The sequence below is a fragment of the Mastigoproctus giganteus genome, chromosome 5, assembly GCF_048544385.1.
Source record: "Mastigoproctus giganteus isolate SK-2022 chromosome 5, ASM4854438v1, whole genome shotgun sequence".
Taxonomy (NCBI): Eukaryota; Metazoa; Arthropoda; class Arachnida; order Uropygi; family Thelyphonidae; genus Mastigoproctus; species Mastigoproctus giganteus.
Window position 1 is genome coordinate 112,802,614 of NC_143579.1, and position 14,970 is coordinate 112,817,583.

At 37.3% G+C, this 14,970-nt stretch overlaps 1 protein-coding gene across 4 annotated transcripts in view; it reads left to right on the forward strand.

Moving 5' to 3' along the window:
- The window catches only part of LOC150085645 (fibroblast growth factor receptor 3-like), a 509,974-nt gene that overhangs the window by 316,078 nt on the left and 178,926 nt on the right, over window positions 1-14,970 (forward strand). For all 4 annotated transcript variants that reach the window (XM_090374150.1, XM_090374153.1, XM_090374152.1 and 1 more), the window contains 2 exons: window positions 889-1,121; window positions 8,825-8,961. In XM_090374150.1, coding sequence (XP_090230276.1) covers window positions 889-1,121; window positions 8,825-8,961 — 370 coding nt within the window. The remainder of the gene's footprint in view (window positions 1-888; window positions 1,122-8,824; window positions 8,962-14,970) is intronic.

The following is a 14,970-nucleotide window of genomic DNA, read 5'->3' on the forward strand; positions in this document are numbered from 1 at the left end:
ATTTTTATTTTTGACAATTCAGGATTATAAGAGTACCTTTCACTTCCTTCTTAATCCTTCGTTATATTCTCTATTTCACATCAACCTTTCATAATTAAGTAGTTTTTATTTATTATTATTATTTTTTTTTATATTCATGACTGTATTAATTCTGTCCTGATTCTATTAAAATGTGCATAAAATGGCAAATTAAGGTTTAACTAGGATAAATTATGAAACAAACTTAAAAAGCTGATTTTGACATGGTCATTTCACAAACCTCATTATTACAAAGTAAGAGAACTTTCCTTGAAATTTATATTGATGAGGTTTAATCTGTATATATATGGGGTAAACTGAGATTGCAGATGTTCATTCTCAGGTTTATCTTCAGATTGCTGATCTGCATTGCCATTCTGTGTATGGTGGTAGTAGTAATGACAAATGATGCAAGAAAGCAAGCTTATAAGGCATCAGCCAAAAAAAAAAAAAAAAAACAGTTCATACATTCATAACCAAGAATTTGTCTAGTTCTCCCTTGAATTTATTCAACCCATCAAACTCGAACAACAAAAGATGGAAGCCTGTTCCAACCATCAACCACCTGCTGGCAAACTTCGGCACATCTATCTGCAACCATCCTAATGTCTTATAACCCTTCTATGCCCAAACTTTTTGCTCTAAATTCTTTTGAGCTTCAGTTAACCCTGAAGCTACTAAAGAGGAGACTAAAATAAGCCACTGTATGTTTAATAGTTACCTCTTCCAAATTCTAAGTAAACATTTATTGATCCACAATGCAGTTTATTGTTTTAACTTATTTAATCAATTTGATGGTCATATGTAGAAAATGTAGTGAAGATATAATAATGAAGGATTTTAAATCATTATGTCTCTTTCTATTTTCAGGGCCAGAAATGAATGAAACCATAAAAGAATTGCCAGTAAGAATAAAAGAAATATTTCCTGGCCTGCAAACATGGGTTGTCGTTGTGATTATTGTGATAGGTATTGGATTTTTAGGGACAGGTGTTGCTGTTCTGGCATATAAGACATCTTCAATGCAGCAGCAACAGAAAATCACTCTAATCAATACCCAGAATCATGTTATTATTAAAAAGAAAGTTATTCTAGAACGACAGGTAAGTGAATATTTCACCTCTTTTAACTTGTTAGATTATGATTACTCCCCCCCATACACTTGCACATTATTAAACTCACAGGCTCGTGTGTGTGTGTGAGTGAGAGAGAGAGAGAGAGAGAGAGAGAGAGAGAGAGAGAGAGAGAGAGAGAGAGAGAGAGAGAGAGAGATAAAGTTGTCATAAAGGGTAGGTTTGTAGGAGTTGCATTATTGCATTTTTGTCATAGTTATTACAAAATAATTTTCCAAATTATAAATGTCTACTATGATATATTGCTTATACCTGAGTGAGTGAAGTTTTTTAAATAAAAAGGGAATAAAATAGCTAATAATGTATATAGTGCTTTACATTTTAACTGCATTAGCAAATAATAATAATTTTTACTCATCTGTTAAAAATAAATTAGTAAAAAGCAGTGACTTATGTGCAAACCAGGAACATCTCCTTTCTGCACATTAGCATTAGTAGAGGCATATGATGCAAGAAAGCAAGCTTATGCAGCATCAGCCAAAAAAAAAAAAAAAAAAAACACCCTCTATTCGTTCCAAATGCCTGTCCATCTCAGCCTTAAATTTATTTAGGCTATTAGCTTCCACAACAAAAGATGGAAGCCTGTTCCAGCAATCAACAACTCGCGCTGGCAAAAGGCAAATTTCTACACACCTATTCTACAACTATCTTTCCTCGATTTGAAACTGTGTACCCTCAGTTTCTTAGTCTGAGCAAGAGGAAGAATCCCATCAGCATTCAGCTTGCTGAACCCATTCAAGGCCTTATACATCTCAATTAGATCACCTCGCAGGTGCCTACTCTTCAGGCACTGCAATTTGCAGCACTTAAGCCTTTCTCGGTAAGAGCACCCCTTTGTTCCCCTCACCAATCTTGTTGCTCTTCTTTGTACTCATTCTAGAAACTCTACATCCTTCCTAAAATGAGGCCTCCGGACCTGTACACAGTACTCTAGGTGTGGCCCGATCTTTGCCTTGTATAATGGGATAATCACCTCCCTCTCCCTGCTACCAAAATTCCTATATATCATTGACAAGACTCCATGACCTGCCCTGGCAGCCCATCTCCACTGCTCAGCGAACGTCATATTTGTCTGCACAATTAGTGGAAAGAGCAAAAGGCCCCCAGGCCTTTTGCTCTTTCCACTTCCCTGAATGTAGTACTACCCAGCTGGTATGTTTCTCTTCAGTTATTGCTACCCATATGCAGTACTTTGGCCTGACAGCTTCTTTATTTGATGATTGTCTTTGTAAATGAGATTTGCAATTGGATAAGAAAAACAAAAAAAATTGCATTGGTTTTGGACAACTGCCCAGCTCATCCAGAGTTATTTTCAAAAACATTGAATTAGTTTTTCTACCTTTGAATACCACCTCAGTGATTCAACCTCTTGACCAGGAAATAATAAAAAACCTTTAAGACCTTATATAGATTGGATATGAGGCGAAGAATCATTGTCTATAGATGGGTTGGGAACATCATCCGATATCGCAAAGCAGATTACTGTTCTAGAATTAGCATTAGTAGAGGCATATGATGCAAGAAAGCAAGCTTATGCAGCATCAGCCAAAAAAAAAAAGCTCCCATTTCATCCCTCCTTTTGTTCCAAATACCTGTGCAGCACAGCCTTAAATTTATTTAGGCTATCAACTTCCACAACAAGGGATGGAAGTCTGTTCCACCAACCAATTACCTGCTGGCTAAAGGCAAATTTCCACACATCTATCCTACATCTGTCTTTCCTCAATTTGAATTTATGCCCTCTCAGGTGATTATTCTGAGCAAGAGGAAGAATCCCATCAGCATTGAGCCTGCTCAATGCTGATGGGATTCTTCAGCCTAGTCTTCAGACACTGTAATTTGAAAAACATAAGCCTTTCTTCATAAGTGCAACCCTTTGTTCCATTCCCTAATCTTGTTGCCCTTCTCTGTATTCCTTCCAACAGCTCTACATCCTTCTTAAAATGAGGCCTCCAGCCCTGCATACAGTACTCAAGGTGTGGCCTGACCATTGCCTTATACAAGGGGATAATCACCTCCTTATCCCTGCTAGAAAAATTCCTGTATAAGGTCTAGAATCTAGATAAGAATCTAGATTCCCTTCATATGACAATGAATGCCTGGAATGAAGTTTCTGAAACCTTCATTAGCAACTTGATATTGATGGGTCAACTGTTGATGATCCTGCTCAGGTAGCTAACAAACTAAATGAATATTTTGCATTGACATTCACACATGAGGAGTTATTCAGCGAGGGGAATGCCAGAGGTGTGTTCAACTCTAGCAGTAAGCTACAGAATCTTGAAATAACTGGGAGTAAAGTGGAGGAGAAACTGTTGAAGATAAACACAAGAAAGGCAGCCGGGGTGGATGGGATCTATCCAGTTATATTAAAGGAGGCAGCAAAGGAAGTAAACAAACCCTTAGCCATAATTATGAGAGCTTCCTTGGACCCATAGACTGGAAATGTGCAAATGTGACCCCAATTCACAAAGGAGGATCAAAGGCTGACACAAGTAATTATAGACCTGTGAGCTTAACTTCTGTTCCAGGAAAATTAATGGAGGCACTGGTTAAAGAAGCACTGCAGGATCATTTAGACAAGACTTCAGTTATAGCTCGGACACAGCATGGTTTTGTTAAGGGGAAGTCTTGCCTGACCAATTTGATTGGATACTATGATGCAGTCACAAAAGAACTGGATGCAGGGAATAGCTTTGATATTATATACTTGGATCTTAGAAAGGCTTTTGATACTGTTGCACATGGAAGACTGCTACACAAATTGGAGCAGTGTGACATTGGAGACAAATTGCTGCTATGGATAAAGGGGTGGTTGAGGGGGAGAAGACAGAGAGTGGTAATCAATGGACACTGCTCATCGTGGACTAATGTTATTAGTGGAGTCCCTCAGGACTCAGTGTTGGGTCCATTATTGTTTTCTGTATTTATAAATGATATTGATGATGGTATATCAAGCTTAATGTCCAAGTTTGCAGATGATACAAAGGTTGGCAGGGTTGTCAAGGGCACTGCTGACACTATGCTACTGCAACAGGATCTGGAAAGGTTGAGCAGATGGGCTGAGAGGTGGCAAATGAAGTTTAACATTGACAAATGTAAAGTACTACACATGGGAAACAGCAACCCCAGAGCAATGTATCAACTCTGTGGTACTATACTGGCAGTGGTAGAGAATGAAAGGGACTTGGGGGTGGTTGTGCAGGCAGATATGAAGTTCTCTGAGCAGTGCTGACGGGCTGCAAGAGTAGCTCATGGAGTATTGTCAATGATATACAGGAATTTTTCCAGCAGGGATAAGGAAGTGATTATTCCCTTGTATAAGGCAATGGTCAGGCCACACCTAGAGTACTGTATACAGGTCTGGAGGCCTCATTTCAAGAAGGATGTAGAGCTGCTGGAATGAGTACAGAGAAGGGCAACAAGATTAGTGAATGGAACAAAGGGGTGCTCTTACGAAGAAAGGCTTAAGTTTTGCAAATTACAGTGTCTGGAGACTAGGCACCAGCCAGGTGATCTGATAGAGGTGTATAAAGCCTTGAATGGTTTGAGCATGCTCAATGCTGATGGGATTCTTCCTCTAGCTCAGAAAAATCACCTGAGAGGGCATAAATTCAAATTGAGGAAAGACAGATATAGGATAGACGTGCGGAAATTTGCCTTTAGCCAGCGGGTGGTTGGTTGGTGGAACAGATTTCCATCCCTTGTAGTGGAGGTTGATAGCCTAAATAAGTTTAAGGCTCAGCTGGACAGGTATTTTGAAAGAACAGAGGGGTGAAGTGGAAGTGGTTTTTTTTTTTGTTTTTTTTTTTTTTTGGCTGATGCTGCATAAGCTTGCTTTCTTGCATCATATGCCTCTACTAATGCTAATGCTAACTGTTTCAAAAAATGTGGATTGATTATTCAGGATGGTCAAATAAGCCATGATACTAATCACATTGAAAAGCCTGAAGACATGGGTGAACAGGAGTTTAATGATTGGGTGGACATAGATGGTGATCTACAAGTTATTACAGCTTTAAAAGATGAAGAAATTGCCCAGTTTATTATAATTTTGCCAAGGAGAGAAAATGAAAATGAAACCGAACGAATTCCATTTACAAAACAGCAAACTCATGAAGCTATAGATGTCCCGAGGAGATCATTGGATGAAAGTGGTGCAGCTGATTGTGAATATAGACTGTTATACAATATTGAAAAATCTATAATTAGACTTTGTAGTGATAATTTAAAGCAATCTAAAATAAGTGCTTATTTTAAATTATAATCATATTACAAAGTGTTATGTTTAATTAATGTTTATTAATTAAGCTATGTATGTAAGTATAAATAAATTTTTATTTTGCTAACTCGTGGATAATATTCTTTCGATTTTCAAGCATAATTTAATTGGAAATAAACCTTTAGTAATAAAGTGTAAATTGGTGCTGTATATTTTTATTTTTATAGACTCTGGATAATATTTGAGGATTTTTGCTTATTAGAATTTGCTGTTTATTAGAGAATTAAAATTTAATTTGTAAATGCTATCACAATAACTGGCACTTACTGTGTTTTATTTTATTATTACAGTATTTTCTTTTTGGCTGGTGCAATGAAAGGCTATTGTTTCCTTGCATCATATAGTTAATACTATTAGAATAATACAAAAAATTCCAAGAATGGCTTTCAAAGTTACCATTGTGTGGACGCTAATGTGCCCCTGTCATTTTAGTTTAGGGAGAAAAAATTTAAAACTTAAGACCTTGTGTAACCTTCCCTTTGTAGTAATCAGCTTTCTGCTCTCTCTTTTCAATTTGATTTTATTCCTTTTTCCTTATGAATAAATAAATAAAAAAAAAACTGACCCAAAGGTTGTAATATAACATGTTAATAAACATTTATAATTTGCTGTATGACTTTGTATTAACTATCACATGCTAACTGTAGGCATGTGGCATGTGTTATTTTCCTGTTCAGACTTGATGAAAAGATTCAACAAGCATCTCAGTATATCTTAGTATCCATTGTATGTTTAATGTTTTTGTGGGATTTGCTTTTATTCCCTTGTGACTATTTAGAATAGTATTACTTGACATTACCATGAGCTGTCGTTTAGGTATAGTATTATTTCTTCATGAAAATTCATTTGCTTGTTTTTTTTGTTACCATTGGTTTGATTTTTAGTTTCCAGTTCAAGCAGAATTATATATTTTTATATTGTGTTCTCATAAATTAAAATGGCAGTTAATTTTACGTATACAGTAGAGTGTCAATAATCTGAATTAATTGGGACCAGGGATAGCTCGGACTTTCTATTTGTTCATATTTTCGAAATTATCAAAAATATTGTTCTGGAGACTAAAAAAAAAGGTTTGGTAAGTTTAGAAATAAAAACGCTTGCTTTAAAATCTGAGGCACTGTCTAAATTTTTGCTAAAATCTAGTGCCTTTTTAATACAACAAAGGTCGAGATATGGGTTCTCCTAAACTTTGTCTCTGTGTGAACCACAAATAAACGGAATCTTCAAGGGATGCATCATCAGCTGTTCACATAGTTTTTCTTTGGTATTCTTTCTCAACGTATGGTCTGACCATTGCATTATACAAGGAGATAATCATTTCCTCATCCCTGCTAAAAAAAATTCCTGTATATCATCATTGACAAGACCCTATGACCCTGCTCTGGCAGCCTGACTGCACAGTTACCCACAGGACTTTTTCATTCTCCACCTCCCTCAGTGTAGTACCACACAGTTGATTCATTTCTCTGGGGTTACTGCTACAAATATGCAGTGCTTTGTATTTGGCAATGTTAAACTTCAGTTTCTGCTACTCAGCCCATCTGCCTAACTTTTCTAGATCCTGTAGTAGCATACTGTCATTACCGTTGTTAACAACTCTGCCAACCTTTGCCAATCATCTGCAAACTTGGACACTAAGCCTGATGTATACCTTCATGAATATCATCAATAAATATACAAAACAACAATGGGCCCAACACCAAACCCTTGGGGACTCCACTAATAACGTCAGTCCACGAAGAGCAGTGTCTGTTGATTACCACTCTCTGTCTTCTTCCACTCAACTATCCTTTTATCTATTGTAGCAACTCATCCTTAATGCCGTACTGCTGCAATTTCTTTCATTTGTGACAGTATCAAAAGCTTTTCTGTAATCCAAGTATATGATATCAGAATTATTTTTTAAATCCAGTTCCTTTGTGACCACATCATAGCATCCAATTAAGTTTCCAGATAAGACTTCCCTCAAGAAATCCATGCTGCATCTGAATTATTACTGCAGTCTTGTCTAAATGCTCCTGCAATTCTTCTGTAACCAGCGACTCCATTTTTTTTCCCGAACAGAAGTTAAACCAGGTCAGTAATTATTTGTGTCACCCTTCGATCCCTCTTTGTGAATTGGAGATACATTTGAACATCTCCAGTCCGAGGGGACCTCCCCTGAGACCAAGTATGCTCTCATAATTGTGGCAAAGGGTTTGCTTGTTTCCCTTGCTGCCTCCTTCAATGTAACTGGATAGATCCTATCCACTCCAGGTGCTTTGCTTATGTTTAACTTCAACAATTTCTGCTCCACTTTGCTCTCAGTTATTACAAAATCATTTGACACCCTTTTAGAGTTTAATAAGCTTCTGGCCTCTCCTTCCCTACAGAATTTCTCATATGTGAATGTAGATGCAAAATACTTTTTCAGTTTGCCAGCTACCTGAGCAGGATCATCAAAAAGTTGAACAATCAATATCAAGCAGACCAATCTGATTCATTCCATTCTTTCTAGAGTTTACATAAATAAAGAAGTCTCTGCTGTTTTTCTTTGCATCCTTTGCTAATGATATCTCATAATGTGCCTCATCTTGCCTAACCTCTGTTGCAACTTGATTTCAGACTAGCTTGCATTGAGCGGACAGAAATCATGGAATACCTACCTAGTAACAGTTAGACCCACCTTTTGCCTGGATAAGGGTAGTCAGTCGCAAGGCATTGAGTCCAGTAGTTCACGAAATCCTTCCATGAGTATTTCCATCCATTCTTGCTGCACTGCTGTCAATAATTCCATCACATTCGTGGGTAGAGGATCGACAGCTTGAATGGAGCTTTCCACAGCATCCCAAAGATGCTCCAGAGGGTTCATGTCCGGTGAATGGGGAGGCCATTCCATGGTGGTAAAATCTGCAGAATGCTCTTTGAACCATGTTCTAGTCACCACGGCTCTGGGGAGATGCATTGTCCAGCTGGAAGAGTCCAGCAAGACAATGCACAATCCAATGGTTATCAGCAGGCAGCATTTTTTTTTTTTTTTTTTTCCCCCTCTCGGTGTTAGAAGTCACAATATAACTTATCTGTGTTAGAGAGAAATAGTTAGTCATGAACTAAAATTGACTTAAATCATTCAAGATCCAGAATTGAGAAGTTGTTAGACCTTCCTAAAGAAATTGAGTGGGGGGAGGAAACTTTTACAAATAAGATAGTTTGAAAGTTTTAAATTAAGTATTTAACTTTAATATAATTGAATTCATCAGTTTGTCATGTAACAGCACCATTTGGAGAACAAGGTTCACATCACTGTGAAATGGGCAATTTGAACATTTTGGACTTCTGGTTGTTCCTATATTTTCATATAAGTTTTTACCAGTTTGTTATAAATAAGAGTAATTATATTTTTATACTTCAGGATTCCAATAATTCTACCAATTCAGTGGCACCTTTAGTGAAGATTGACTGTCCTCGAGGACGATTATCATCAGAACTAACCACCGTTTCAGAATATGAGCTCCCGCTTGACCCTGATTGGGAGTTTCTTCGTGAACGGTAAGGAATTTGCATTAAAAATTCAAACATACATCTGAATAGTAGATTTAAGAATGAAAATCACATTTTTCTTTTATATCCTTCTTACTAATATACAATTTTAGAATTTTTTAAAATTTTTATTCAAAAATTAGCTTGTCATTATTTTGAAAAACTTCCTTGAAGGCTAAAAAAAATAATATAAAGTAATATAAATAAAATTGTAATAAAAACTTGCCAGTATTATAATGTGTAGCAGTGTTTCTTGAAAAATGCATAACCTGTTTTTGTTCTACTTGCTGGATAAAAATACTTCTATTTCTCTAAGTATTCTGGCACTCCCCCCCCCCCCAATTCTGTGACCATATAGCTGATGTGTGTATGGGTGAATCGGTAGAATTATTGGAATCCTGAAATATAGAAATATAATTACTCTTATTTATAACAAACTCGTAAAAACTTATAGGAAAAAATAGGAACAACCAGAAATCCAAAATGTTCAACTTGCAAGAGTATGATATTGAGAAATACTTTTTTTGTGTGATAAATTTTATTTTTAATCAGGTACATCCATTACTCTACTATCCCTCCCTCTCTCCCCAGGAGTACAGGTAGCATTGGTGTATAGGCAACCCCTGTATAACACAGTACTTCTATAACAAGGTTTCGCTCTAACATGATTGATAAATTGCTGCAATCCTCGCACAACACGGTACTTATATAACATGGTTAGAGAATTTCGGTAAATCTTGCATAACAGGGTATTTTTGAGCTTTTGTATGGGGAAAACCCTGCTATTATGTGGATGTAATTTTTCAATATTTCTACTCTTTTTGAATCCCTGCTGTTGACTCGCTAGTCAAAAAAAATTATTGAGAAATCCCTGTATTTTTATTTTGTTGGAAAACTTCTGTGTTATGCTCTGTGCTACTGAACTTGTGCTTGTCGAGGTTGTGGAAAAATCTAGATTTCAAAGTTTTTTTTACTATTAGATAACACACCAGGACATCCAAAAGATTTAAGTCATCCAAACATTGAAGTTACAGTTGTACTGGGTTAATAAAACTTCTTTCATTCAGCCATTGGATCAAGCATTATATCCACCATTAAAACTCATTACATCAGAAAACCGTTATAATGGATTTTGGAAAAAAATTGATTCCGAATCTATTGAAGTAATGGAGACATGGAAACATTTCTCAATTGTGGATTGTATCAGAATCATAGCTTTATCACTGAAATAAGAAAAACCGTCAATGTTAAATTAGTGTGGAAAAATGTATGGCCAGAGTCAGTTCATTCAGGAAATATGATTGCACCAGCAGAAAATGGAATCAGTGCGATAGTAGAACTTGCTCGGTAGGACGGGAAGGTTTTGATGATATGACTACTGAAGCCTTCATTCTGTCACTTCAACAGTTGACAGAATCGCCCTCCTCCTGACACTGGGTGGAAAAGACCTGAGTTCGAATCCCTTTGATGATGGGAGGAATTTTTTGGGTCTTTGTACAATGTGGCTGAGTTAGTTGGGCTTGGGCAGCATGTTTTTTCTCCCGGAAACTCGGGTTTTTCATCCAGCAAAACAGAAAATCGATCTCAGGACACACAATTTATATACAATATACGCAGAGCAATATGGCCTTATTCTCTGATGCTCCTAAAAAAATTAAAAAAAGATATGATTACTGAAGGTATTCAAGAATTACTGGTATAAAAAGAGGTTGGCGAAGCATTTGGTGGAAATAGCATCGGAGGTAAAACCAAATCAATTGAGAGGATGATAGCACAGAGGAAAATTGTAAAATTCCAAATTTTACACTAAAAAGCATACAGGAAGGCATAAAATAAGCCGAACAATTAGAACCTTATTTTTTGAATGCAGATTAGTGTTAGTAATGCCCGCATGGTGCAATAAAGCCTATGGCTTATTCTGCACCAGATAAAAAAAAATAATAAAAGAAAAGGAAACTAAACCCATCATCCTATGTACTTCCCTGACCCGAAGGTATTATCCAGATGACCTTTGAATTTCCCCAAACTCTCGGCCTCTACCACCCATGTAGGCAACTTATTCCAGTAATTTATATTCTTGAATTCTTGAATGAAAGGAGCCCAAAGTCCAAAAGATAGCTTCAAAAATGCTTTGTTGCATATGATGAAATTCACAAAGGTTTATCAAGCAAAAGCAAATAAACCCAGATTACTGAATTTTTAAAGAGAGCAGAAAATACACGAAATCTAGAATGGTGTATTTTTGTTAGTTTTGTTAACATTTTGTTAATGAAATAGTATATTTTTGTTAGCTTTTGGAATGCAACCCCATGTTATATGAGGATTACCTGTAGTTCTATAATAAAACTAAATATAAACGGAAATGCTCTTTGCTCTTAACAGATGATTTGTTTAAATCCCTCCATCAGTTGATATGTAATATGTATATAGGTATGCAGATACCTCTTAATTTATCTTCAGTCAGAAAGTCTGAATATAAATGAATAACATTTGTGAACATGTGAATAACAGTAAACAGGATCAACCAGTGGGAAAAAAATTGAATGGATATCAAATAGCTGAAGATATTGTCTGAAATCTACTTTAAACTCCATACTGTCCATCTATTCAGATGTTGTTGTCCTTTTGCTTCCAGCTTGAATTTGTTTTCCCAGGTCTCTGCTACGAATTTGTTGAAGACAGAAGCATTTTACTCTATATATACAGGACTGTAGTGGCAGGTATATGTGGGTATCGGCGTATACGCTCTGGATTTTTTTAGGTAAATAGCATATATCTTCTGGATTTTTTATATATACAGTGGCGGAAAAAAACTGCATCATTTTAAAAAAGTAACATTTGTAGTGAAACGTAGTAGTAGTAGTAGTGGCATGTGATGCAAGAAAGCAAGTGTATGAGCTTATGCAACATCAGCCAAAAAAAAAAAAAAAAAAATCACACCATTCCCCCCAAATGCCTGTCCAGTTCCTCCTTAAATTTATTCAACCTATCAACTTTCACAACGACAGATGGAAGTTTGTTCCAGCAATTAACCACCTGCTGGCTAAAGGCAAATTTCCGCACATCTAATCTACATCTGTCTTTTCTTAATTTGAATTTATGCCCCCTTAGGTTCGTAATCTGAACAAGTGGAAGGATCCCATCAGAACTCAGCGTGCTCAACCCATTCAAGGCCTTATATACCTCAATCAGACCACTGCGCAGGTGCCTAGTCTCCAGCCACTGCAATTTGCAGAACTTAAGCCTCTCTTGGTAAGAGGATCCCTTCATTCCCCTCACCAATCTTGTTGCCCTTCTCTGTACACGCTCAAGTAAATCTACATCCTTCCTAAAATGAGGCCTCCAGACCTGTACGTAGTACTCAAGGCGTGGCCTGACCATTGCCTTATACAGAGGGATAATCACCTCCTTTTCCCTGCTAGCAAAATTCCTATATATCATTGACAAAGCCCCATGACCTGCCCTGGCAGCCTGTCTGCATTGCTCAGAAAACTTCATATCTGACTGCACAATTACTCCTAGGTCTTTCATTTTCTACCACCTTAAGTGCAGTACCACACAGTTGGTATGTTTCTCTGGGGTTACTTCTACCCATATGCAGTACTTTGCATTTGTCAAGGTTAAACTTCAGTTGCCACTTCTTAGCCCATCTGCCCAAATTATCTAGATCCTGTTGCAGAAGCACACTGCCATTACTGTCATTAACAACCCTGCCAACCTTTGTATCATCTGCAAACTTCGACACAAGCCTGATGTACCTTCATCAATATCATTGATAAATATACAAAATGACAGTGGACCCAACACTGAACCCTGTGGGACTCCACTAATAACATTAGTCCACGAAGAGCAGCACCCATTGATTACCACCCTCTGTCTTGTCCCACTTAACCATCCTTTTATCCATTGTAGCAACTTACCCTTAATACCATTCTGCTCCAATTTGTACAATAGTCTTTTATGCACAACAGTGTCAAAAGCTTTCCTGAAATCCAAATATATGATATCAAAATTATTTTTTGCATCCAGTTCCTTTGTAACCACATCATAATATCCTATCAAATTTGTCAGACAAGACTTTCCCTTAACAAACCCATGCTGTGTTTGAATTATTGCTACAGTCTTGTCTAGATGATCCTGCGATGCATCTTTAACCAGTGACTCCATTATTTTACCTGGAACAGAAGTTAAATCAACTGGTCTGTAATTACTTGTGTCACCTTTCGATCCCCCTTTGTGAGTTGGGGATACATTTGCACATCTCCAGTCTGTGGGGACCTCCCCTGAGTCCAAGGATGCTCTCATAATTATGGCTAAGGGTTTGCTTAGTTGCTTTGCCACCTCCTTTAATATAACTAGATAGATCCCATCCACACCAGGTGCTTTTCTTATGTTTAACTTCAACAATTTCTCCTCCACTTTGCTCTCAGTTATTACAAAATCATTAAGTATCCTGCTACAATTTGATAACCTTCTGCCATTTTCAAGCCTTAATAATTCGTCATGTGTGAATGTACATGCAAAGTACTCATTCAATTTGTTTGCTATCTGAGCAGGATCATGAACAGTCAACCATCGATGTCAAGTGGACCAATCAGATTCATCCCCTTCCTTTTAGAGTTTATATAAGTAAAGAAATCTTGCTGTTTTTCTTAGCATCTTTTGCCAAGGATTTCTCGTAATCTTCCTTCGCCTGCCTAACCTCCTTTGTGATCTGATTACAGACTAGCTTATACCTGCCATAGGCTTCTGAGTCGCTTGATAATTTATATGCATCCCATGCATTTTTCTTCCCTGTTACAAGTCCCATTAGTTCATTAGATAACCATTTAGGCCTAAACATTGAACAATATTTCTTAATAGATATGAAACTTTTAGTAGCATCCACAATTAATTCCTCGAATGCTTCCCACTTAGAATTTACTCACATATAAGATATTGTTTGATTACAGTCATTTTGTTTGTTGCAAAGCAAAGGTATTGTATAAGATAATGCTTCTATTGCATCAGACAGTAATTGCAAGGTATTGCATCAGCCATTTCTATAAATATGGCTTGGAAGGGTGTACACGCTCATTAGTATCTTGTTTTGTGGAGTTGTAAGCATGGTTCCATATGTTCAGTTGACACCAAGGAAAAAAGTGTAGCTGTTGCCCTGTCCCAGAAAGTGCTTTCTATGCATGCTATCGCTGATAAAATCAGTTGCCACCAGTGAACAGTATCCTGGGTGTTAAAATTAAAGCGTGAATCCGGTGATGTGAAGAGAAGACCTGGATCAGCCATAAGAGAGTGACTACTCCTCCCCAAGATCGATATTTGAAATGGCTATGCCTTCGTAATTGCCATGCTAGTGCTCCTCATCTAAAACTGGACTTTGAGATGGCCTCTGGTGTTGAAACAAGTGCACGAACTATCCAAAAATGGCTTTCACAATGTGGTCTGCATGCCTATTGGCAAAGAAGAACCTTTGTTGACCCAACAAATGAGGAAGAAGCGACTTGCTTGGACTAAAATGCATGTTTCGTGGACAAAATGGCAATGTGACACTGTCATCTTTTCTGATGGATCGAAATTCAACCTGCATGGCTCGGGTGGGAAGCGATATGTCAGAAGATAAAAATCAGGGGCATACCATCCTGACTGCATAACACCAACTGTAAAGTTTCCCGCCGGTCAAATGGTTTGGGGATGCATACCAAGCAAAGGGGTGGGCAAATTAAGTTTATTAACGGAATGGTGAATGCAGAAACCTACACTGCTATCTTGGAGGAGTGCCTGAAACCCGTTATTAGGGATCACCACATTTTTTTACACGATTCAGTACCTTGCCACACAAGAAAATTGGTAAGTTTTATGCTATTTAGATTTACTGATGAGTTTTTCTTCTTATCTCACAAGGCTGAAAACATACTTACACCAATATTTTCCCTTGTTTTTCTCCCTTAAGGTGCAGTCATACCTCAGAAATGCTGGCATTACAGTGTTGGTCTGGCCCGGCAACAGTACAGATTTGAACCC